The sequence below is a fragment of the Megachile rotundata genome, chromosome 10 (assembly GCF_050947335.1).
Source record: "Megachile rotundata isolate GNS110a chromosome 10, iyMegRotu1, whole genome shotgun sequence".
Classification (NCBI taxonomy): domain Eukaryota; kingdom Metazoa; phylum Arthropoda; class Insecta; order Hymenoptera; family Megachilidae; genus Megachile; species Megachile rotundata.
Genome location: NC_134992.1, coordinates 17,468,938 through 17,494,065, shown reverse-complemented (window position 1 = coordinate 17,494,065; position 25,128 = coordinate 17,468,938). Strand labels below are relative to the sequence as shown.

The following is a 25,128-nucleotide window of genomic DNA, read 5'->3' as shown; positions in this document are numbered from 1 at the left end:
AATTTTCGATGAAATATCTTGTATTTTTTCTTTTTTTTATTATGAACATGTTTTACAAAGCAAAATTGTGTAATGGTGGAAATGGTGGATGTCGGTGGAGGCTGAAAAACTACAGAATCAGTGTTGGTGGGGTTTGAACAAGATCTCTGGAAGAGTGAGTGCGGATTAAAGGGGCATCGGCACAGTAATATAAAAAGTACTCTTCAAGAAATAGCATGAGGATTAGGCCGGCACATTCATTCAGCATATTTTTAAATACACACAAATATACTGCACTTTCGTATGTATGCATTTGAAATAATCAACGTACACAATGTAAGTGTTTTAAAACATCATTTTACTCCACCTGATTGTTAAATCCATTACTCAATCTATGCTTGTCAAAAATTCTAGTTTTAATGAAAACCAATCGATTTTTGTACACTTATGTCACAATTGTACCTGTACTCGATACGATACACTTCCGACATTAAAATAAACGTTTTTTTCACGCCTGCACATAATTTGCTACCTTCGCTGTAATGCAAACAAAATTATATCTAAACTTAAACTGCAACATTATCGTCGATTAAAATTCCGTAAAATAAGCTTAAATAAAATTCGAATTTGAATGATCGCGTTGTTATAAAAAGTTTATTAGTAACGAAGGTAACAGAAAAAGCCGCCTAAATATTAGTAACGTTCTTTAATTTATACAAGCAGTCTCGGAAACGTGATAGCGCAGTGATGGGCAGATTGATTGCCCGCTCATCACCGTGATAGCCTATCGAAAACTTAATTATATTTGAATGTCGCTACGTCATACGTGTCGGTACAACGAGAAGAAATGATACACAGAAATCGGTATGAATGATAAAATTTAGTTCTCGCGTTAATGACCGATGAAAATCTCAATTGTTCGGGACTCGAGATTAGCGAACACGCGAGTTCACTTTTACGAATAGTAGTGATTCCGGTGATGTCACTGAACTCTATTCAATATTTACAAATGAGATCGATATTAAAAGTAATGAGCAATTAATTTGTTCCGTTCATTTTTCTTTTTGTTTTGTTTCGTTTTTTCCTCGTTTCGATACATTACATAATAATATGTATATCTTCGTAGTGCGTGCATAGGAAGGCGCAGTCCAATGATTTCACAACGTAAAGATTCAGTCATACCACACCCTGCAGAGCCGACGAAAACGTGAACATGTTAGAATACGGTATTATTTTTTTTTTTCACCTACAGTAATGGCGACTGGCAGATAAACAGACAGTTTGGCAGGCATGGTGAACATAAAATCAAACACGTACACGCGGACACAATGAATTCAACCTTTTCCATCTTTCCTTATTTTCTTTCTTTCCGTCTTACACGCGTCCACACATACATCACACACATGCTCAGGCGGCATATACGCTCTTTCTTCCCGTCTCGGTACACCGTCGTTACTCTTACGTATCCTTATGTTCTATAATCCATGAGGTCCTATAATATTGTAACATAGGCTTTAGTATGCTATATCGTAAGCTATACTAAAAACTACCACCGCGCCGCCTACCATGCGACGCAGCCATCTTAATCGTTAATATTAGGAATATCGGCAGTGAAATTCCAATGATAGACGCGGTAGGCAGGCAGTCAGTCCAGCAAAGTCTGTGGCACTTGCGCTGCTCCGGTGCAATAACGGATTTAAAAAACTTGGATCTCGACCGGGGTGCCCCGCGCGTTAATTTTTACCATGTATCGTTTCGACATTCCGCGAGAAAATGTCTTACCAAGATAATGAATTAAAATTAGGGGGGCACCCCATTGTTCGAACAAAACGATTCTCCATATTTATTTCCACCATGGCACCTTCGTCATCATATTCACCATCGCTTATTAACATCGTTTCCTTTTTTTTTTTCTCCTTTTTTTTCTCTTTTCTTTTTCTTTTTATTCTTTTAGTTTCTTATACTCTACCCGTTTGTTTGTTAGTTTTTTTAATCTTTCTTTCTTACGTTTTTTTTATCGGTTTACTTTTCTTCTTTTGTTCCGTCGTTTTCTTTTTTTCTTTTTGCTTTTCTTTGAAAAATAATTTCTTTACAATACTTCTTCGTGTGATCGATCCGCGACACCGCGGATCACCGGTGTCATCGTTCGCACGACGACCAATCGATCGGAAAGAACTTAAAACAGTGTCGAATTGTCCGAAACATAAAAAGTTACTAAGATTACAAATCACAAATGAAATCACAGACTTTCGTTGGTGGTTTGACAGAGGGGAGGGGAGCCGCACATTGCAATTAGAACAACATTGTAGGCGTAAATGTTATCAGGAAATGTTCGATGGGCGCTGTTGTAGCGGGGACGTATTAGTTGTTGTTCCCCTCAACCGTTTATTCCCATCCATTTTCCTTGATCATGTGAGCAAGCTCGATGATAAACTTGCCCTCTTTATACTTCTGACTCGACTCGAACGCATGCTCCTGAAATTATCATAATGCAATATAATATATATACACGCCATACGATAACTAACAAACACCCGGCGCACGAGCATAAAGTACTATGTTAACTGTCCAAGATTTTCTGATTTTCCAACTATGTAACATGTTAACCCTTCGCGCTCGAGAGGCGACTCACAGTCCCCATTATATTTAACAGAATAATTTTAAATAAGCATTTTTTAACTGATTCTATAACATGACAGGTGTGATCAAACACAGCGAAACAGACAATAGTGGAAATTATTAGTAAAGAAACGATAACCCGAATAAATGATCTTTTTTGTCAGTAAATGCAGTACTAAATGCTCGAGTGCCTATCAAAGTTTAAAATCCAAACGAAGCTTAAAATTGAAAAATCCTGAATGTTCAAACTCCTGAAAAATTGATAGAAAGGTTGAGATTGGTTACTGCTGGTGACAGAACCTTATAGTAATACTAGATATACCGAATAGATATAACTTACGTATTTCCACCCAAGGGTGGTCTTGCAACATTCGCAGTAAATATCAGCAACAGCATGAAGGCCAGTCAAGAGAACTCGCTCCTCTGCAGGACCACAGCCCACGTTCACCCTAAAATAACAAAACGAATGATGTTCGTTGCAGTGCGGCTATTTAGATAAACGCTTTATCGTAACCAAAGCGGAGACGCAGACGGAGATGGGGAGAGAGGGTACCAGAAGCATTAGTTCCCCGAGTAAAATAAACGCGTCCTACTTTCCGTTCACGATTCGATCTGGTCTCTCCGAAGGCATTAGCATACTTACACGGAATTAAAGAGATAGGCACGACCTTGACTGCCCTGGAAGGACTGCAATCAAAAGAAGAGAAAAAGAAGCCGGTTACAACGGTGTCAACGTGTTGAAAGAACAGCGCCGTCTGTACATGCGACGTGTTAGAAGTAAATGCGAGAAGTCTGTCCGTTACCTGATCTAGCACGGCTCACCTTAGAGATGAGTTCGTCGTGGTTGGCGAGGTGAGCACGGCAGTGAATGCACGAGTAAGTGCGGTGACACGAGGGCAGGTACGCTTGAAAAGTTTTGACCATGATGGCGTGTCCAAACAAGCAAAAGATACTTTCGCCCTTGTCGCGGTTAGTCGGTTCTCTCACTCTCTCTCTCTCGTCCCTCTATTCGCTGGCTTTCTCCTTTTATCAAGTGTCGAGCTTCTTTTCTTCTACGTGGAATTGTCTGGCCGTTAACCAGCAACGATTAGCGTATCGAATTTCTGCTTCTTCCAGTCGCGGGGTGGTTGGTGCAAAAGTGGCCCCGTTCACCGCCGCTTCGTACTCCGATCAGCTGTTGAGCTGGTTCAGACAGCGCCGGTTCGGGGACACCTGTGAAGCCGATAACGTTTCTCTCAATCCATCTATCGTTCTTCTCGTTATAATTCTGTTGTGCAACTTCAAATTGCACGCGTTTAGAACGCCTGCCTACGATGACGACACGCACGCCTTTGCGCCGCGTGTATCGCCAGGGACGCCGCGTGTAGCTGTGGAAATTGTTCGCCGTAAAAGGCCGGCCTTTTCATTCGTTACGATTATTATTATTATCGTGTCATTTTAACAATTATACCGTACATACTCATATACTTTCACTTTGTCCCTAGTTCTTACCCCCTACCAAAGCCTTCCTTGCGAAAGCTCAACAACTGTTCTTTCAAGTACAACTTAGGCTTACTTCAAGTAGTTACGCAAAACTTTTTCAACCTTGAATTCAAGCATCTGTCTTCAAACTTAAATTTATCGTCCTCCCAAAGCTAAATAATGATATAATTTGTTAAAAAAAACTTGTTTATCGTTCTTCAATCTGGCAGATAAATAGCTGGGAATAAATAGTGGTAATAAAAACTCCTACTTAAGCGTTAAGTGTATCAGATATTAAACAGCGTTCTCCAAGAATGTGGGGTGTTTTTAACGTCTGCAAAATGGCGTCGAATCCGCTAGCGAATCTTCTCGAGCAAATAACGATGTCAAAGAGGAGTTGTTCGAATAAGATCGTTTTCATAGGAACATACGAAACGCGTTCAACGAGAGGAAATTTGCTTTCCCAAATATTTAGACGATTTTCCTCTACCCGTGATTCGACTCTCACGGATGATATCCAATCCGGCAAAGCGCGGGAAACAGGCTCCGCTGCATACAACAGAAAAGGACTAAAATTATATTCGGCGATGGATCAAAAATAAAACAAACATTGGCTCCTGCGCGTTCTCTGTGGAATCCGTTCACACTGTTTTACCCGCTATCGCGTATCTTCGTTCCGCAACTATCAGTTCCGAGTTATTTATAACGGCCTGTTAAATAACGCGCGCTCGCTACTCGCCGCGTGAAAACGCGTTTCGTAGCTTACTGTATTACTATACAAGGGAAAGAAAAAACGGTCCGATGCGGTTGGCGAGCATGAGCCAGACAAGGAAAGGGTAACAGATAACATACGAGAACGGAATATAGAGTATCACTTAAAATCGTACATCTTCTTATTTTCGGTCGAAAATTCGAGTTAAATCAATCAGACATTCTTCTGACATTCTTCTAACACCCTTCTAACATACATTATAATATTCCAAGTGAATTTTTATACAGAAACAAAAGTATTACATACAGAATATTGTAATATGTGTTAGAAAGCTTATTGATTTAAATTTAGTTCTCGATCGAACTAATTGAAATACGAGGTGTAGATTTGAACCGACTGCACGCAAAAATAACAGATGCGGGCGCCCACGGTGGAGGAATAATGAAACTGCTCGAACGTTTTGAAGCGCAATAGCATTGATGTACTCTATCCATATCGAGCCGACCGGCTACGCCACGTGCTGGCGCGTGTTCAAACAAAGAAAAGAGACAAGGTCTTTATTATGATGCACCTAAAGAAAAAGGCTTCTTCTTTATAAGGAACAGAGGAAACGCGGCCCAGTCTCTCTTCTTGTCGAGTGTTCGCACCTCCCAACCCGGTTTCCTTTACCTCTTCGTTCACGTAGGAGAAAAACACTTGATCATAACGAGGTATTCCCATTCGCACAGATCTTTACAACTAAAAACCAAGGAACTTGACATTTTTCATACTCGGCAGAGAATCAGATCAAATAGTTCGAAAAATCTAAAAATATAACATTAAAGAGGGAAGATGTGCTTCCTAATTGGAAACATCTAACGGATGAATCCTTCGGGTTCACTAGCTAGCTTGTCTTTAAAATAGTAAATTCTAACCTTTATGTTACCTTATGCATATGCAGGAAGTTTCGAAACGAGTGTTGCATGAAATCATTCTTGAACGACGAAAGATACGGAGGAAGGCACAGAAACTCTTCTTTGTCAACTTTTACGTCGAATGGCACTAGCAAAAGTTCTCTTTCTTCAAGATCACTTCGAAATATACGAGGAAAAATTGAAACGCTCGGTTCGTAGGCATAATTGCATCCAATTTTCTTTCCTTGTAAACTCGGGTTGTTCCAAGATCGCTCTACGTGGATTTCGAACCTTAATAACATAAAAATAAAAATAAAAATATTTTGCTTAAACAACTAATTCGGATCCTTAATACTAAATTCTTTGTTTCATAATATTAGTAGCCTAATTTAGGGAGTAGTATTTGTCCTACCCAAACAAGTATGAAAAGAATAAGAGTATCGATACTAGAGAATTCGGTTCAAGGCCCCGAGAATAAAATGTATTATTCATTATCATGAATGAAGGATACATCATAACTGTAATCATCTCTCGTTACGATCGTGCATTGCAAGACACATGGTTGACATATGTGCAAACAAAGAGAAGACGAGACCTTTGTTTTGATACGCTAAAGAAGGAGTTCTTTCTTTAGAAGGATGGAAGAGGAACGGGCAACCTTTTCTTTATTTGGATTTAGACATCAGCCTTTTTTTGTCACTTTAACTCGTTTCCTCTTTTTCTTTCTCTTCTCGTTCCCTCTTCTGTAACCTCGTCTCGTTCTTTTCTTTCCAGCTTGAATCAATCGAAACAATGATTCGCCACGACCTTGCGATAATGGAACTACTTCACTTTCCAGGATTATGACAATGCGGAATTGACACTTCGTGTGACACAACCATTGACCATGTTTCCTGTGTATTTCTGACGCACCAGTCACTCTGGAGGCAATAAAAATATCGTAAAGAATGCAACTGTAATTGAGGGCATACCAGTTTAACCCGATTCTTCGAAATAACTTTTTATTCTACCCTAAATAGTTTGAATCGGATCGCAATTTTACTCGAGTGGTGTTCTCCAAAATAAAAAGAGTGAATCGAACTTCGTAACAAGAGATGTCGACAAAAGTTAATTCGAAACTTGGTCTAACACGACAGAAAGTAAATTGAAACAACGATCCAATCTACATATATCGTATCTTTCATGTGTCAGGGCACCAATCGGTCTGGCAGATTAAAAGCACGCACATTTATACACGCAACTTCAAATCGAGAACATTTCATCATGAACAGTCGAGATTCTCAATTTATCGCGCATATATTGTACAAAAATCTATTTAAATGCGTTACGAATTTACGGTTTAGAAAGTATAATGACCACACTGATAATAATAACAAGAATGAAAGTGCAAAGTGCATCTTCGCACAGTAAGTAGCGGATCTATTCAAACGAGTTAACCTATTATACTTTCAAATGAACCCTACAAGCAAGCAGGGTACAGCAATAAATTTTCACGAGATAAAAGTGCGAGAGATTTTCTTCGATTCGATACAACAATTTCCCACGCCTCGAACATTCGCGATAGCAACGACCGCACACAATGAAACGTGTCGAAATCGTGGCGCGGTTCGTCGGCCGCCGGGTATACTGGCGAATCCACAGAGAAGCTGCAGAATGAAGTTTCCCAACGAATTGTAGGGGGAACAAAGAGATGGAACATTCGAGTCAATACACGGCCCAAGGTCATTGCTACCTCCGTCGCCGACGCATCCTCGGAATTTCCGATTTTCTTGTCCATCGTTTTTTTCCGGTCCGTGCAGACGGCGCACGCCTATCTCTCCACTGAATAAAGGAACGACACGAAGAATCCCAGTGAAAGCCTGTCGTCACAATAGACGCTTTGTTTTTCCATCTGCCGTTGGTGTATGACGCGTGTTGTGTACCTGATCCAGACGAAGCGTGCAACAGAAGCACGTGGAACAGATGTCGCGTCGAACAATTTTAAACTGTGTACTTTATATGCTGAAGAAAAAAGTTACGTTCTGTAGCGGGAAATTTCTGTCAAGTTAAAAAGACGTCGCAGTAGGAAAAAGTATGCGGTACTTCTCTTTGTAGTGCAACGAAAGTACTTCTTCCTAGAACATTTGAGTAATTAGAAAAATTCATCATATTCATCATTTGAAAATCTAACCGATATTAAGAAGAAAGGAGAATACTCTCATAAATCATTCAGCTCTTTCGGTTCTCATCAAAGATAAACGTAAATTTCTCACGGCCCTGAACCAGTCCAGCTAAGTGGAAAAATATGAGTGTGTTATTTGGAAGAAAGATAAGATAATCGAATGTGGTCTCCTCTGATACGGAGACGTACAAAAATATTGACATGTGAAATTCGCCGCTTCCGTAGACAGTAGATAACAGTTTTTACATTTTGAATGTTTATCGAGCGAGAAATCGAAAACATTCAGTGTTTTTTTGGAAGCTGAACAACACGATTGCGTAATAAAAATTTGTACGTTACGCCTTACCCATTCTTTCATTTCCATTCTAATTTTAAATTCATAAGTCGTTCCGATGTAAATATTATTTGTATTCATTTGAATTTTGCATGCTTAAAATGCGGTTTAAATAAAAAATGCGTATGAATGCGTATTACAGTAATTGCTTCGTAAATCAGCCTTTCCTCAAATTATGTGAATGTTATAAACCTGCTTGTATAGAAGGAATTCATGGACAAGAAAAAACAAGTTACCGTACAATAAATATCGTTGCAAGACGAACGCAATATAGATCCAAATAAGTGATTAGATAGTGTACCGATTAAAATTACTTTTCCACAAAGGTTAGCGGTTAGCAGTAAACTCGATCGATACGGATATTCTCTATCTTATCGATTTTTTTTCCAATCGTTCTCAACAACTCTTTCTTTCGATTGACCTCAGTATCAATGTCACGCAACGAACGCTCTCGTTAACTTCGAATGACGATCAACTGAAGTTACGTTATTAATTGCTCAATCGAGTTTGCCAAAGAGTCGACTTCCGCGATTCGATATAAATAACGCGAATAGAATCAATCGTCGATGTAACGATATTCGATAGAGTTTCCCATCTGCATTACTGCGCAATCTTTTCCAGTAGAAATTTAGTTAGCCATCGTTCGCTTTCTATCGATAATTTCACGATTGCGCGGGAAACCATTTTTTAAATTAATCGGTAATTCTATTGGCAACGTTAAAACTTCGGCATAAAACAACAAGTCTGTTTAAGATAATGTCTGAAATCGCTGTATGGCCGTGGACAGGAAGATTGTTTAAATTGGTCATATAAATGAGTGACCATATAACGCGTTGACAATTTAACGCATGGCCACATAAGGTACGTCAATGGATGATGAGATTATTTATAATAGAAAGTATTATCTGAAAAATAATATTGCACAAATTACCCAATTGAAACTGTCAACCGGCTTAATCGTTTTGGCACTGTGTTTTGTCAATCGTCAATTTATATTGTCCACTATATTCGAAATGATACCAAATGGACTACCCTGTCAGAATCGTAAATTGAGGCGATCGTAAAGATTCATGAAGCGTCGTTAAATAACACTTATGTTAATGATCGCGCATACACATATGTAACGACGGGATATAGCTTCGATCGTAGAAATGTGACCATTGGTGTTAATAAAAGCATTCGGACAACATGGCTGTCGGCCAACAGTACAAAAATTCTCATCGAGTCTAATTTCATCTCGACGATGGCGTTCAAGAATTTTCCGCTTTGAACGGGTATCATTGTTCTTTCTCATTGAATAAGGAGTTACAATCGTTTTCGACTGAACTTCATTCAATACGGTCTACGACATCAGCCACCATGTGGTAACCTAATACAACCACGTGACGCGCGATTATTCAAAACGCTGCGTACAGCGAAATCTCTGAACTACTAGATTAACCTGAAACTTAACAAACTTCGTGGAGTCGTATAACACCTGTTTCGAGAAATGAAAACAAACTCCGGTAACTGCCACTCCACCTTCTTCGATGAATCTGATTCTTTTATTCGGAAATTCTGATAGAGTATAAGGTCATGTGCATCGAATTTCTTCACGTAAGATTACAACATACGGTAAAGATTGACGATGATAGATTTTCCCTTAACCTTCCACTCGTTACTACGGATAAGGTTAGTACGACACTGAAGTTGCTATAAGTAACCCAAAAGAGTGCTATCACCAACGAGGTGGGTCGATACAGTTTATTGTGATTTAGTGTTTGTAAATGTAGGTAAGTGTAGTTAGATAAACCGGTTCAGAGATAAACATCGAACAAGTGCAAAGATCATTAGATCGATTAATCGAATAAACAAGTTGTATATTTAAATAGAAATGTTCGTAATATAACAAAACATATAAATAGCATGCGCAGAACGTTCTGCGCATATATAAGTTTTTAATTGCATAGATCGAAAATGATCGAAAGTTTAAACTCGATATAACATGAAACATCACGATTTTTCGTGACAACACTGGATTGCATCGATAATGTACTTTCATAACGTAAAATAATCGAAAATCTAGATGCAAGTGATAATCCGCATGCGAAAAGCTATTTTACGAACAAGTTATGCATTCTTTACTGCGAATTATTTTCCAATGTCATTTTACGTAGTACCTCCTACAATTAGTGTTACAAAATTGCGAGATATCACGTATAGAGATATCGATAAGTTGGTTTAAAATGTATTTATGTATAATTTTACCGAACAGGCAACATCGTTTCGTAAACCTAACTATTACGTACATATCTTAGGTTATACGCGCACGATATCGATCATACGTAAGTCGTCGAGCTCCCCATATCGATTATAGTTAACAAGTTTTATTTATATAACAAATTTATCGTATCCCTTTCAGTGCTCGATTGCATAATTCTGTTGACGATTTGACATATGTGTGGCGATGCGATCGTAATACTTCGCGATAAGCGAAACAACCGTAACCTCAACAAAGGAGTGAAAAGGACGATGGAAGTGAATTATCGCGACAATCGATAGCTGCGCGAGCGACAATCGATATGTAGCTCTTTTCAACGGCTAAGTTCGTACGGAAAGGGTTAAATAGATGTGATTGCGAATAGTATTCGCGAGAAGGCGATCACGTGTTTGACCCACGATCGACGGAACACGCATCGCGGGTCATGCAATACAGACACGACTCTGCGCGCGTCATCGCGTGTATTGACAAAATGTTTTCTATTGCATATCACATGCAAGGCGGTACGCGGTGATACGGCCTTAACGCGTTGCATGCAGTAACATAGATCAACATCTTTTATGATAAAAAATTTAAAAAAAGAAAAATGAACAGACAAGATCGGAGATATTTTGTAAACATTTGTGCATCAACACCCATCATGATGTTTATATTTTGCGAGCGAACGCACGATATGTTTGTTGACCGTTTTTAGATTGATCTTTTCCTGAAAAATGCAACTTTCTACGCGTCAAGATAACACGATCTGGTTTACACATCGATTGTGCGCATCGGAACAATGTATTTTTCACTGGAAACAAGACAAAGTGTTTGCATTCGTCAAACTCAGAGTTGAGTACTTTTTAGTTAAAAATGAGTAAAGAAACGTCATGTCTCATGATTAAACAGGTTAGGTTATGTGTCATTTTACCCGAGGGAATAAAATAACAAAAAAATATTTGAAATATATGTATTTAAATGAATAAAAAATATTATTATAATTGAATGATGTTTCAGGAATTAATACCAACGACAAAAAAAGAATGATCGAAGGTGGGATTTTTTGACACGTATTATTTCGTTTGCATTTCACAGTTTTTGCGACGTGATAAAAACTGAACCTGCAAAACATGTGGGTCTATAATGGCGAATAAAAAACACGGGAAGCTAACTTGTAAGTGGCCCAAGTTCCTCAGATTCCATGAAAGCTCTAATGACTGAAATGCGTTCGTCGTCTATCTAAAAATACGACGATCTCCTCCTCCCGAAAAGTGTAAATAACAAATATATATGTATGTACTTTGAATGCGAAGTGCATTGTAAACATAAACATTCGTGATAAAGGAACGAGTGGCGTTGCGTCGTTTCTTTCTTTATCTTGTCACAGGTTTAACGTGTTTTACGCGTCAATCGAAATTAATATCGTCTCCCCACGAAGGCAAACAATACTCGTCGATAAAGGTACTACTTCTGGCCATTTTGTGATCTACGAGGTTACCTTAAATAAATATCTTTTTCTGTATATTCTGAATAGATTTTATTTTACGAGGAGTAATGGTAATAAATAGCGATATAATAAAATGAATCAGCCTTACTTTTCTATCTCGATAGACATTAGTATACGTACGGTTTTTTAAACGACTAGGTTAGTTGTCGAGTAACGACGATATTTTTTCCGCTTCGTCTTCCATTGAATGCTCGAGAAGATATGGCTTCAATAAGTCGCGCACACTGCTCGACGGATACAAGGATCCCATGTATGTAGTTGTATCGAGAGCATCGAATATTCTCGTGAAATATCAGATTTTAAAAGCTTCCTCCTTTGAAATTCAACAACTATTCCAATATCGTTTAAAGTTCGAGCGATTATAAAGGCCACCGAAAATAGTAATCGCGCAGAGTTCTGTTGTTCGAAATTTTCATAACAAATGTATCAGTTCGATTCTATTTTCGCGCCAAAACGATCGTTTCGATAGACGTTTCGCGGGTCGTGGTAAAACGGCAAACGTAACGCAATCCAGATATCACTCGCGAACAGCTATTTCCGTGAAACGCGGTTGTTGATTTGTTTCCACGTTCTGCGAACCGGGAACGGTGTATACGCGTTACGGTAAATTTAAGATCGCGAGTAGCAACCGAAATATATTCGAAGAGGGTATTCTGCGCGCACGCAGCAGCCGAGAAATCTCATAAACGCATCCGCCGCCGGCGAGAAACGATTATCAACGTATTCGTGTACACGCGTGCGTGTTACCCTCTAACACAGAGAGAACAATGACTCTCGAAGAAGTCGAGGCGTCGCGTCGCGTCGCGTTTTCCTCGCAACAAGTTCTGCCGTAGCTCGTCACCGCCGTCCTAGCAACGGCGTCCGCTTATTATGCACGGCTAAACTTCCTGAGCAAGGTGCAGAGCACCGTTTTATGGATAATTCGCGGCAACTTATAAAAGCTCGGGAGAGGCAAGATTGTTGAACCACAGGCAACATTGCATGCACGAGCATCGAGTAATTACATACGATATAACGGTTCTGTGCACACGACGCTCGAAAAGAAACGAACCGCGATAAGAATGAATAGGCTGTTGCTGGGAACATTTTCACCGACGACGTTGGGCTCGCCACCTGCTGTAACGCGCTGCAAGCACGGAAACGAAAAATATCCCCGAAATCGTTCATCACGCTTTTCTTCGTTATTGTCTTGATTTATGGCGACTTTATCGTTCCCAAAGTTACAAGCTGTGGGTCGAGCATATAATCGAGCATATTAATTCTGTTATAAATTGTCAAAGTGTCTGAAGTGTCAAAAAGTGTTCCCGCCATTTTTTCAAATTTTGCCAAATTTTTCCAAATGACGTCCTACTAATGATTAACTCAATTTTAAATAAGGAAATACATTTAGTAATTATTCATAAATAATTCCAAAATTGAAAAATGTTAAAAAACGAACCGTTTATATAGGATGTACTCGCGCGAATGTTTCTAACCTATTCGTAATTATAGGGGTGCATTTAGAGCAGAGTGGATGGATGCTCAACTTTTCCTCGCTTCAGACGAGGGTCACTTGACCTTCTCGTACTAGGAGTTTTATTTTATAATACATGTCAAAATACATATACCCTACTATGTAATCACGATTCTCTTGGTAGATGTATAAAAAGTATGTAATCAGTCTGTTTCTATTCAGTGTCCATTAGAATTCGAACTTAGACTCATTCAGAAAGCCGATGGTCAAGTCTCGTGACCTCTTGTATATAAAGCTGTGACTCACTAAAGACAATACAAAGAGAAAACGGCTGAATTCGTGACCGCTGCAAATTGCGTAGCACACACAGGCGTGTTCCATGCACGAGAACGAATGATTCATGCTTCGAAGCAGCAAATCGCTCGAACGACGATACAATAACCTAACCGACTTTTTTTCGCTATAACAATTTACGTTACGCCGAGACACGTTGTTGTAATTAACGATCCGCGTGTACCTTGCGCACGGTGGAATGAGATAACGATGATAACAGGAAATCGAAGCCTTGAATTCGTATCTCTGTTTAACATTCGAAATATAACGAAAGGAAAATTATCGAATCGACAAACGCGAACGGAGGAAATAGTCATATTATGTCTTCCATTAGTAGTGACGCGTTTGTTCATACTTTCTTTTATCCCTGTCCCTCCTATAGCCTTATTTTTCGCTTGTATACGCTTGTATCCAGACTCTGGTAAACATATACACGGGTACGCGATACATATATGTGCTCGCGGATGTATTTACGTACAGCATGTACGGCTTCGATTGTTGGTTCGTCAACTGCGAGTGAAATCAAACAAAAACACTTGCTTCGCGGCGCGCTACACGAGCGCGATGCAGATTGAAAAAAATATCTTTTCCTCCAGCCTTGTTTTACTATTTATAAATACTGGTAATGCAGAATTAAAAAAATGAATTTGATAAGCATTTTATAACCTGAATAATATTTAACTTTAGTTACACGTGAATGCTATCGGAATGATACGTAATATCGATATATCGTAACCAGACATAACCTATTGTCTTCGACCTGTCAACGATCGTTCGATTTATGCTTCGGGTAACTGTGTGAAATAATTACAAATGAATCAATACGAGTAAATAGAGTTGAATACTAATCAATATAAATAAATATGAACGGATGCGAGCAAATACGAACGAATACAAAGAAAGGCAAGTACAAGTAAATACTCGAAAATGCCGCTATCGATACTTACCATCGCGATACAAATAAAAATATCGATACTTTGAAAATGTTTTTATGTCGATTATTACAAGTCAAGATAAAGAGCATAATCCAATCTACATATATCGAAGCATGGCATAGTATATCATCGAGTGTAGAAGCAGCAAAAAAACACGAACGAGGTCTAATCCACTGGCTTGATGGGTCAAGAAAATCGATGAATAAATGAATATTTACTGAAAAAGAAAAAATCATTTTCTTACACTCTGCACATGGAACGCGATACACAATTAGGTTACCTTTCCGTTTCACAATATATTCCGTTTCACAATAAACTTGAAATGTTAAAAAAAAACTTGCGGAGAAAAAAATAGACGTAAAAAGAAATTCATGGAAAAAAAAGTAAAGCCACGTTGCGTAGGTCACGCACGTACAACGAACCAGGCGTAAAGTGATAAATGATAGCGAGGTTTTTGATCGCAAACCCCACCAGCATCGCCGAGTTTAATCAAGTACGCGCGAAGAAAATAATACGTTAGTTGTCGGGGCACGGTAATAAAGTAAAGCTTTAACGGAAGTTTACCTGCGACGTATGACTCTTTACGAATCATGAATGGCATTCTTCGTGGTTTGTCACGTTTTCAGAGCCTACGTGACTAACAAGGAATCTATTCTTGGAATTAAGGATCGTTTATACATTTTTTTTCTTCCTTTTTGCGCACTCTATCGTAAATTATGCAACGCTTCCTGTTAGACGCAACAATAGATTTGTCGATGTACTATTCGCTCAAGATGGCTCCTGAAAGGATACTAAAAATGTGGCTGCGATTGATTGAATAAAAAAAATATTACGAGAGCTTCATACATACTTGTAAGAGTCAACAATTGTTTACATGAATCATTCACACCGGCCAGCCCGAAAAACAATGAAAGCTCCTCTGAATTCCGACAGTTCATCTCGTGGTACGTGCACGGTATACATATGTATGTGCATGGGTCGTCAAAGTATAAGCATTTATAAAACTGCTTATTTACAGTGAATGTATTTATCGATAAATATGTAGACATATCAGGATCTGGGGACAGAGATTAAGGAGTTTAGATATTTATAGGAATGTAGGAATTTAGTAATACCTGCAGATATAACCTATACGTGTTTTATAATATGTGATCGATGTGCACATCCTGCTAGCAAGTGTTCATTTAAATTGATGCATCTTTGTTCGTATAGATACGTATACGTGTGAGAACGTATATGAAACAACGTTATTTATGGATCTTCAAATAGACGCGTATATTTACGTGCACACGTATTTATACACGGATCGTATAACCCTTCACCTCATCTCGCGGGCAACACAGGAGGGATAAGTTTAAAGATTGCAAGAGCAATTGCCCTGGTTGGCTTGGCGTCGCACAGCACGACAACCTCTGCAGGGAAAAAGTGGAGAGAAGAAAAAAATAATACGAGAAAAACAAGGCCCCCTCTGAGCATTCTGGAACGTGCGTTGGCCAGCCTGCCGACGATTCTATCGCGCACAGCTCAGCTGACAGCCCAATCAGCTGTAAACGTACACAAAAGCGTCGTCCAACAGGTCCCACGCGTTCTTACCAACCACACTCTACGTTTTCAAAATGTCGTTTAATTATAATACCGTTTCCGCTCGAATTAGAAAAGTTGGCGCAAATTCGAGGCACCGAACTGTGACCAGCTCTGATTCACTAACGCCAATTAACTACTAATTGCTGCTAATTAAGAGAGTTTCTCTTTTTTTTTATTTTTAACGATCGTTTTATGTTACGCGGTTATTACGACACTGTTATGACAGATGGATTTGAATTTGAAATTTTATTTTCACTATTTTTCGACGAGATTATAATCTTTTGTTATGAAACAATAACAATTTTCATGTGAGGATTAAAAAAAAATATTTGAAATATTTTTAATACAATTTAAGTAATTAATATAAAATAAAATTGGACGAAGAGATAATTACAAGATTGTTTTCATTTTTCTGCTCGATATCGTAACAGGAAACGGTGGTTTCTGGTGGAAAAGTAAAATTAGTATGGGTGTATCGGTAGCGAGCACGAATACCAAGTTAGTTTCCTCGTGTAAGTCGTCGCGCGACTCCAGCTCCGCTGGTTAGACAGGAATCGCGCGAGGCTACACCACTGTAACTTAAATAAACACCCGAGAGAGGAACAAGCGCGCACAGCAGCTTCGAGTTTAGTTAATTCGGGTCATCGTCCTTCGTCACTCGTCGCGCATATTTAATTTTCCATGTAAGCGTCCTGATGCCGCGACGGATGTCGCTTTCAAAGCGAATTGCACTTTAATATGCACCTTGTATACGCGTCCTCATACAACGGTTCTCGGTCTATTAAATTCGAAAGGCACCTCGGTTCAACTCAAGAAACCCGTGGTTAAACAAATTGCGATCGATACGATATAAATGAACGATGGGCAACTGCGTTCGCGAAACCGCGATGCACGGACGTGCACTCGCAACCACTCATGAGTAGTAAATTTCTTCGTTTGAAAATTACACATTTCTATCTTATTAAATTTACAACTTCCTGGTTTGTGATTTTGAAAAATTTCAATATCCCGCGCCATTTTATAGTGCACAGTGCATGTCGGGATCCGCGAACATTTTCACGGGCACTTCATCTGCCCAACACTGACATAAATGAAACAGAAGCATCACTGTCGAATCGTTTCCGTCGATAACGTCGATCTCGTCGAATTAGCCTGTTAGTTAACCTCACCAAATATTTACGAGAGAAAAATCGATAGAAGTTTGACGGTTGGAAAGACTGACAAGTAGTTACGTCAATTCTCTTTCTCTCTCCCTCCCTCTCTAACGCTTAACCTTACCACAGAGCGTTATATGCCTTAGAATAAAGAACAAATATAGAGGTAACATGAAAGCGAAATTATCGTTTCGATCGTGCAAACCTACGATGGAAGAATATAAAAATAAGAATATATAGAAAGTAAAAGGAGAATTGAACGTTTGAGAAAAAGGCAAACGTTCGTAAATTTAATAAGAAATAATTTATTTCAGTTTCACTATATTTTTCCAAATATATTAACAGCTATGTCTAATCAAATTTTTAAGTCACTTAGTAAGTAGAAATTATTAAATAAAAGTTTCTTTTACTACGACGAAGTCTCTCGCATCTGTTCAATACGTCGCAAGGGTACGTACAGTAAAAGATAACAGTTGAAACGTTTTTATGACGCAGCGGTTGAATCAGCTGTGAGTGTGTACAAAACAAGGCAGCGTGTATTATCTAGTAATATTGCCGTCGTTTGAGTATCAGTGACAATTTATCGTCAGAAACCGCGTGTGAATTGCGGTGTCGTTGACATTGCAATAGATTAAAAATGATTCTGGAAATAAATACAGATAAAAACTAGTACACATACACTAGTAACGTTGTTGAAAATTTAGGAACATGGGAATTAGGAATCTGAATCAGAAAGCGCGTGCGAACTGCAGTGTCGTTGACACTGCAACAGATTAAAAATGATTTGCAACAAAAAATGCAGACAAAGGCACGGTAAGTCAGGAATATCGTAATTCCCGGAACGTTCTAGATATATAACATATAAAATAATGCTAGATATACAATTTTTAATTAATAAAGGGACAACGCAACTTTTGTCCTACGCACACACGTGCGGACGTGACGACAGAGCTATTCGATATGGCAGATTTAGCACTGTTACTAAAGCAAAGAAAAGCTTTCAACAGAACACGCGATCGAATTAAGTTAAAAATGAAATAAATATTTGAAATTCTACGTCATAGAATTGGAAAATTCTATGACAACAGAGTGCAGGGGAAAACCCGTGTCGGACGCCAGCAAACGACGGCCCTGATCTTTCGTGAAGGCAGCTGACAGGCTCCCGTCAGCTGAGAGCGTACACAAAGTCTGATGCCGTATGCGCACGTAATCTCGATCTTCGGTCTGTTTCCATGCGAGAACTCTACACCGTGAAAAATTAATATAAAGTTGTTTAACCCGACGCATAACGTTATTTCGATGATCCGAACGACTGCACGTTAAAAATACATGCAATTAGAAAAAAATACTATGCGCGATTCGAAGCACGAACCTAATGGAAAGTTATGGACGGATTCTTAAAACTGTGTCTATACACCATGCTCAATAACTAACGACGAAACAATGTAAAAAATTAAAGGGTCTCGCGAGTAACGATCCTCGAGGTGAACGCGGATATCGTCAATAATAATTCCGGTTGGTAAATCGTTGCATTTTGGATTGTTCTTTTTGATAGATGGTAAATTCGATCGAACACGATGACACACGAAAAACACGATGAAAAACAGGAGTAAAGTTTAATCAAAGTGTGTACGGTGTTGTCAAAACAAACAACGAACGCGTGCATAAGAAGAGGGTGCATCGAAACAAGGGTTTACGCACCTCCATATGCATCCGTGGCCGCGACAACGAACGACGACGTGTGCCCTCGGCCTCTTCTTCTGAAACTTTTGATCACGGATCACGGCTTCTTCGTCTTCGCGAAATGCCACAAACAACGACGACGACGGCTCGTTTTGATCATCACTAACGCGAAACAGTCGCATCCAGCGAGCACCGTACTGCTGATCGGCTCGGCGTCGTTCGATTTATTTCGGTTCGTCCGCAGGCGGGACGATATACGATGACCCGCGCGCATGCGCCAATTGGGCTTCGGCTCTTTCCGGACAACATCGCCAGAGGTCGCTCCTAACCACGTTATCGTTTCTTTTTTATTGCAATATCGGACTAATGCGACGCGGGAAATTTCGGAATAATAAAAATACGTAAAGAATAAACACGATTTCTAACGAGAAAGTTCCATCGAATTATTTGATGTGAATAGAAAGAATGTAATTTGAGGATAAAATGTAGACTTGACATCGGTTTTTTTGTGGGAATATTAAATCTACGTGGCATATGTAATTTAAAAAGTACTGATCATTATAATAGTTTTCGATTTTAACAAATTAAATATGGAAACCTGAATATTATCAAATACTTGTACCTGAACGTATTTGTTACGATTAGATAACAGGAATGCGGGAAAAGGAAAGTTACCTCGATCGCGGAAAAAAGGCACGTCAAAAGCTCATTTTATAATACATATTCTTTTGTTCTCGTTTGAATCTGATGTTTCATTTTTGTGCTGCGCATTTGTGTTCATCTGGAAAAAAAATATATATGTAAATATATGTATATTTAAACTATGTAGGAAAGCTACCTTTATTACTTCTTTCATTTCTTTGCGCAATTCTATTAGCTATTACATATCTCTGACAAAACTATTACAAAAGTTCGCTATGCTGAATGATTTTGCGAAAACTTGCGAAACGCTTTTCGCACACATTATCACGGTTACTGTAAAGTAAAAAAAAGTTAAAGTTGAGAACATAAGAAAGTACAGAAGTTAAGAAATTCAAAGGCTACGATCATATATAAAAAAAAAAAAATTAACGAAACGTTTTAACGATTCGATATGTACACGAATCTTGAAATTTATAAAGTTAGTAATATCCATTAAATGGAATATAAACTTTGTAATATTTTTGCGCTCTTAATTTTCTAAAATTTGTTAAACAAATTGCGCGAGTCGTATAACGTAAAAATACGTTTAAAAACACCATTTTACTCGGGCAGACTTATAATTTAAATGCTCCGTAAATGCGCTATGTCTGCCACCCTCTTCCTCTTTCTTGATGCATTCTACAATATTCATTTTTTTTTTTTTAATAATCACTCATACGATCAAACATTTCTCTCGACTTCCACCATACAAGCACAGCATGAAGGATAACAACAAAGCAGTAGTACATAAAAAACTTACTTTTGTTATGTTTGTTTATTCAATATGTATTTTCTTATAAAGTGATGTCCTACTAATTAAAAGTAAATGAAAAAAAAAAGAAAAGAAAAAAGGTCACCAAACAATAGTTAATATATTCATTAAAATTCTTTATCTCATTAAGGCAACTAATTTGTTTAGTCTCATTTTACATATCTAGAATAAATGATATATAAAGTATATGTAAAACACTAATATACGGTTATTTTTATTTTCTTGTTACAAGCCTTACATATTTAGAATATAATATGTATACTTTGTATTTGTATATATATATATGTATATATATATATACTCTTGTATTAAAATTGATTACTTCGTATTCGATTCTAGAGATAATAAATATATCTAATGTGTAATGTTAGTACAAGAGAAGTGCGTGCAGAGGGTGGCAGCAGGGTGCGCATTTGGGAGTGCTATTGTTCCAGGGACCAACCAATCCCCACTTTCTATATCGTCTCACATAGTAACATTTAACTGTACTGCTTTAGTGTCCACAGAGCACGCTTGTTGCTGTTGTTGTTGTTGCTGTTGCTGCTGCTGTTGTACTTGTTGCTGTACCTGCTGCTGAACTTGTTGTTGCACTTGCTGAATTGCCTGCAGTTGTATCGTTTTTGTATCTACCGTGCACGTTTGCTGTTGTTGTGGTTGCGGCTGTTGTTGTTGTTGTTGCACTTGCTGTTGCTGTTGCACTTGTTGTTGCTGTTGCACTTGTTGTTGTTGCTGTTGAACTTGCTGTTGCTGCTGTTGCTGCACCTGTTGCTGCTGTACTTGTTGTTGCTGCTGCTGCTGTTGTTGTTGTACTTGTTGTTGGACCTGCTGTTGCACTTGCTGCTGTATCGCCTGCAGTTGTATCGTTTTTGTATCTACAGTGCACGTTTGCTGCTGCTGTTGCTGCTGTTGTTGTTGCGCTTGTTGAGCAGCAGCTTGCGCGGCTTGTCTTTGTTGTTGCCGAAGTATACTCGGTGGAGGATCCATGTGCTGGCGCTGGTGTAACAACAAGTGATTTTTCTGATAGAAGGCCTTGCCACATTTATCGCAAACATGTGATTTTATATGGCAACTGCCGTCCGAGTGACGTCGCTGGTGCTGAGACAAACCATGCTTCTGTACGAAACCACGACCGCAATCAGGACAAATGTGCGGTTTTGGCTTCGGGGCTGTTCCGACTGGCGGCGACGTTTGCGTCGCACCATGCATGTGACTAACACCGGGATTTCCAATCGGTCCATTCATCTGCAAATTCTTCAGCTATATCATACAAGATTCACGATTTAAGCTAATGCGTATATATGTATATATATATAATACCTGATGAGTTCCAGTGGTGTTGGGAGTAAGGAAGTGTCCAGGAGTTTGTTGGAAGGCAGCGGCTAACCCACAGAGATCCGTAACAAGCGCTCGATCACCAGAATGTAACCTCAAGTGCAGATTAAGAGCTTCTCGATTCGAGAAATCCAATCCACATTCCCTGTAAGAATAAATTTACTATTAGCATATGACAAGGCAAACAGACAATTTTCATGATAAAGAGGTACCTGCACATAAGAGATTTATCATCTGCTGCCATCTTATTATTATGAATCTTAGAATGGGCAACCAAGTCTGTTTTCCGGGGAAACGCTTCTCCACAAACGGTACAAGCAAATGGAGTTTCTCCTGTATGTAAACGCATGTGTGCTAACAATGTTCTTTTTTGTAAAAATTCTTTCCCACAAACAGTACACGAATGTGGAACTCTGCCATGTAAGCGACCATGATTCACTAACTCAAACTTTCTCTGGAAGGTTGCTCCGCAATCTTGACAAACAAACGGATTTAAACTGCCATGGAAGCGCGAATGCATTGTGAGGTGATCCTTTTGCGAAAACGATTCTCCACACTCTTCGCAAACGAAAGGTCTTTCCCCTGAATGAAATTTACTATGCGTCACCAGATGACGCTTCAGCGGAAATGCTCTTCCACATTCTTGACAAATAAATGGGCGATCTCTGGTATGTACACGCGTGTGTGTTACAAGGTGATGTTTTAATGTAAAAGACTTTTTACATTCAAGGCATTGATAAGGTCGGTCTGCACTATGCAGAAGCAGGTGAGTATGAAGACAATGTTTGTGCGCAAAACTTTTTCCACAATGCACGCAAACATGAGGTCGTTCTCCTGTATGAACTCTCGCATGGGTTGTAAGGTGATGTTTGAGAAGGAAAGACTTCCCACATTCCGAACAAGAATATGGTCGTTCTTTTGGTACACGAACCTGACTTCCCATATCTTGTTGCTGTTTTACCTTTGTCTCAATTTGCGTGGTATTGACATGCGTTAAAACGTGCCCAAAATGTGCTGTGGTATCTGTTTGGCTGGTAGCCACATTGTTTACATTAGCTTGATTCGACGCAGCTGCTGCTCTTTTCATTAAAATTTCATTGCACTCTTCCGCCGTGAGTTGTAGCGGTCCAAGGGGTGTCATAAAATGCTTACTCATAGCATGCTTATCGGCTGTAGTAAAAACTAAAGTGTTCGAGAAAAGGGAAGGTGGAGGTGTCGGATGTGCTGCATCACAATTACAACCCCCTTTGTCGCATGTCAACGAAAATACATCGTGATGTTTCTTATTACGAACATGTGTGCCATGCGTTTGATTATGAGCTCCAGCTGTATGGCCATGGTGGGTTGTTGGAGTTTGTTGACAAGTTTCATTCATACTGAACATTGGTCTACGATGAGTGCTATTAGCAATTTTTGTTGGTTTAATGTCAACTTGTATCTTCTGACTGGATCCTTGGTCCTGATTATTGTTCACGGCATAACTAATATTTGTATTAAGTTCGGCCTGTGCATTTTCTCGGGTTTCTGCACCTGGCCCACCAAAGGACCAGGTATACCCAAATCCTGTGCCCATATTGCCAGGAGTGGTGCACATGTTTGACAGAGGAGTAACGGAGGGGGTGGGCTGGCTAGATGCTGTGCTCGTTGGCCCCTCCGTCTCTGTCAACGCATTGTCCGTACCACTTCTTTCCACTACAACGAATTGATCGGCGGGAAATATTTTGAGGGATTCTAAATAAATGTACCCGTCACACTCCAGTATCTTGGCCGTGGATTTCAAAATTAGAAATCATATCTGCCTGCAATGGCTCTAGGATGTAATAATGTTTAGGCTTGCCTTATTATCTACAAGCTGTAACTAGGATTCATAGAGTTTTCAAGGTAATCAATGCGATGCACTTTTAATCATATGTAGCATAAAGTGCAAACAAGTGCACAGCGTGTTCCCAAGCGTTGTTTTGTTAGACTCAAGAACACACAATGTTTTGGGAGGTAAGGTAAGAATGCCTGAAGAATTGGAGCAGGCGGCAGAGGGGGCCCGTTGCGATGTAAACCAGGCTCGGTAAATCTACAGCCGTTCTTATATAGTTGCCACCGCGCCACCGCGCGTCAATGTAAATGATACAGTGGTTGGTTGACTGTCGTATGTATTAGAGCTTGTAAGTGATTCTTCGTTTCTGTCTTCGGGCCCGCGGCGTCCACGGGTCTTGAAAGACAACCTCCACCTTCTTCTCACGGCACTCCCACACGTTCACTTACACTTCACCTTCTTTTCTCGTATTTCACACCACTAAATCTGTACTTTGACATACATATACGAACAACCGATGGTCATTAATTTTACAAAATTGTATATTTTATTGTCCATACAAAATAGCCTCATATATCGGCCATTTTATTTGTAAACTACCAAAAAACAATGCTGCCAATGCACGCGCGGTTTTGGAGGGAGCATAGCTAGCTGGCAATAGCGTCATCCAGCACTTCCGTACTGGCAACACTGTACCGCCGACGCGTTTCTTCCACCATATTTAAATGTTTACAAATTACGAATTTAACTTGGCTTCCTTTTTTACGAATATTTTTAACTTGTTTATTTTTCATTTACAGAAATGCTTAAATATTCTTACTTCGATGAAATTGTTTCGATCGATACGAAATTTCTTATCGATTTCTATGAGTGTAAGAAAAAACGAAAGTTCCATTGCAACGTGCGGTAACCTATAATTACAGGTTCCGTGGTAATCAATTATTTCAGGATGTGAAGGGGTGAAACAGGTGTAGGGCGATTAAGTAGGATGTCAACAATAGTAATCGCTATACACACACTTTTCGCATATGTATGTACTGTCATTTCTTCATTGTTTATAATTCTTTTTACAATTGTAATTATACAAATGAGATACATTATTTCACATATTATTTTTATTAATTCTAAATATACATCGAAAAATCGTTTTCAGTTTTTCAATGTTTTTATATGGCCGAAATTCGAAGATCGAGAATTTTTAGGAGAGCGTCTTTCACTACGCGCGCCAGTTTGATAATCGATGGAGGGTCAATATCATGGATGCAAGTACCCGCGAATGCGATCGCTTTCATCATTTATAGCCGATATCTGGCGAGTTATGAGACGTGGGGGCATCTAGGTGGCACCGGGACAGAAACACAGCTACCGCTCGGTTGGTCATCGTTGACGCAATAACGCGGACTCAGCAACTGATAAGCAATCCCGCACGTTAATGCCCCGCGTTCACGACTTGGCAAAAAGCCAATGCGTGCTGGCGGAATGAGAA

General features: G+C 39.2%; 2 protein-coding genes and 3 long non-coding RNA genes across 8 annotated transcripts; 3 read left to right on the top strand and 2 right to left on the bottom strand.

The window, feature by feature from the left end:
• Positions 1 to 14: 14 nt before the first annotated feature.
• Ypel (Yippee-like) lies at positions 15 to 19,207 on the bottom strand. 3 transcript variants are annotated; one of them, XM_003707289.3, is made up of 6 exons: positions 19,066 to 19,205; positions 5,697 to 5,955; positions 3,421 to 3,810; positions 3,242 to 3,285; positions 2,939 to 3,047; positions 15 to 2,454 (listed from the first exon to the last, which is right to left on the bottom strand). In XM_003707289.3, the coding sequence occupies exons 3-6, from the start codon at positions 3,520 to 3,522 to the stop codon at positions 2,365 to 2,367; spliced, it is 345 nt and encodes a 114-aa protein (XP_003707337.1). In that variant the 5' UTR covers positions 3,523 to 3,810; positions 5,697 to 5,955; positions 19,066 to 19,205; the 3' UTR covers positions 15 to 2,364. The 3 variants fall into 3 exon arrangements, with proteins under 3 accessions (XP_003707337.1, XP_076392598.1, XP_076392597.1); XM_076536482.1 differs by lacking the exons at positions 15 to 2,454; positions 2,939 to 3,047; positions 3,242 to 3,285; positions 3,421 to 3,810 and adding exons at positions 3,817 to 4,608; positions 14,639 to 14,843; positions 15,191 to 15,406; positions 15,477 to 15,683 and having other exon boundaries at positions 19,066 to 19,207; XM_076536483.1 differs by lacking the exon at positions 5,697 to 5,955 and having other exon boundaries at positions 19,066 to 19,204.
• Positions 6,584 to 11,983, top strand: LOC143265271 (uncharacterized). The gene is made up of 2 exons (XR_013039669.1): positions 6,584 to 11,307; positions 11,416 to 11,983. It is a non-coding gene; the product is annotated as an uncharacterized LOC143265271 (long non-coding RNA).
• LOC143265272 (uncharacterized) lies at positions 13,252 to 15,467 on the top strand. The gene is made up of 2 exons (XR_013039670.1): positions 13,252 to 14,313; positions 14,379 to 15,467. It is a non-coding gene; the product is annotated as an uncharacterized LOC143265272 (long non-coding RNA).
• On the top strand, positions 17,790 to 20,397 carry LOC143265273 (uncharacterized). The gene is made up of 2 exons (XR_013039671.1): positions 17,790 to 18,177; positions 18,265 to 20,397. It is a non-coding gene; the product is annotated as an uncharacterized LOC143265273 (long non-coding RNA).
• LOC100877678 (uncharacterized) lies at positions 19,859 to 24,240 on the bottom strand. 2 transcript variants are annotated; one of them, XM_076536449.1, is made up of 3 exons: positions 22,045 to 24,240; positions 21,818 to 21,977; positions 19,859 to 21,757 (listed from the first exon to the last, which is right to left on the bottom strand). In XM_076536449.1, the coding sequence occupies exons 1-3, from the start codon at positions 23,424 to 23,426 to the stop codon at positions 20,966 to 20,968; spliced, it is 2,334 nt and encodes a 777-aa protein (XP_076392564.1). In that variant the 5' UTR covers positions 23,427 to 24,240; the 3' UTR covers positions 19,859 to 20,965. The 2 variants fall into 2 exon arrangements, with proteins under 2 accessions (XP_076392564.1, XP_076392565.1); XM_076536450.1 differs by having other exon boundaries at positions 19,859 to 21,742; positions 22,045 to 24,238.
• Positions 24,241 to 25,128: the final 888 nt, after the last annotated feature.

Bases quoted from the DNA above. Each gene is read 5' to 3' on its own strand.
- Ypel (XM_076536482.1), bottom strand. From the start codon at position 15,227: ATGCCATTCATGATTCGTAAAGAGTCATACGTCGCAG. The intron at 14,844-15,190 runs GTAAACTTCCGT...TTTCTTTTTCAG, and splicing joins TAAAGAGTCATACGTCGCAG to TAAATATTCATTTATTCATC. The intron at 4,609-5,696 runs GTAACATAAAGG...TGTTGTATGCAG, and splicing joins ACTTCCTGCATATGCATAAG to CGGAGCCTGTTTCCCGCGCT.
- LOC100877678 (XM_076536449.1), bottom strand. From the start codon at position 23,426: ATGTGCACCACTCCTGGCAATATGGGCACAGGATTTGGGTATACCTGG. The intron at 21,978-22,044 runs GTACCTCTTTAT...TTATTCTTACAG, and splicing joins GATAAATCTCTTATGTGCAG to GGAATGTGGATTGGATTTCT. The intron at 21,758-21,817 runs GTATTATATATA...TGTATGATATAG, and splicing joins ACACCACTGGAACTCATCAG to CTGAAGAATTTGCAGATGAA.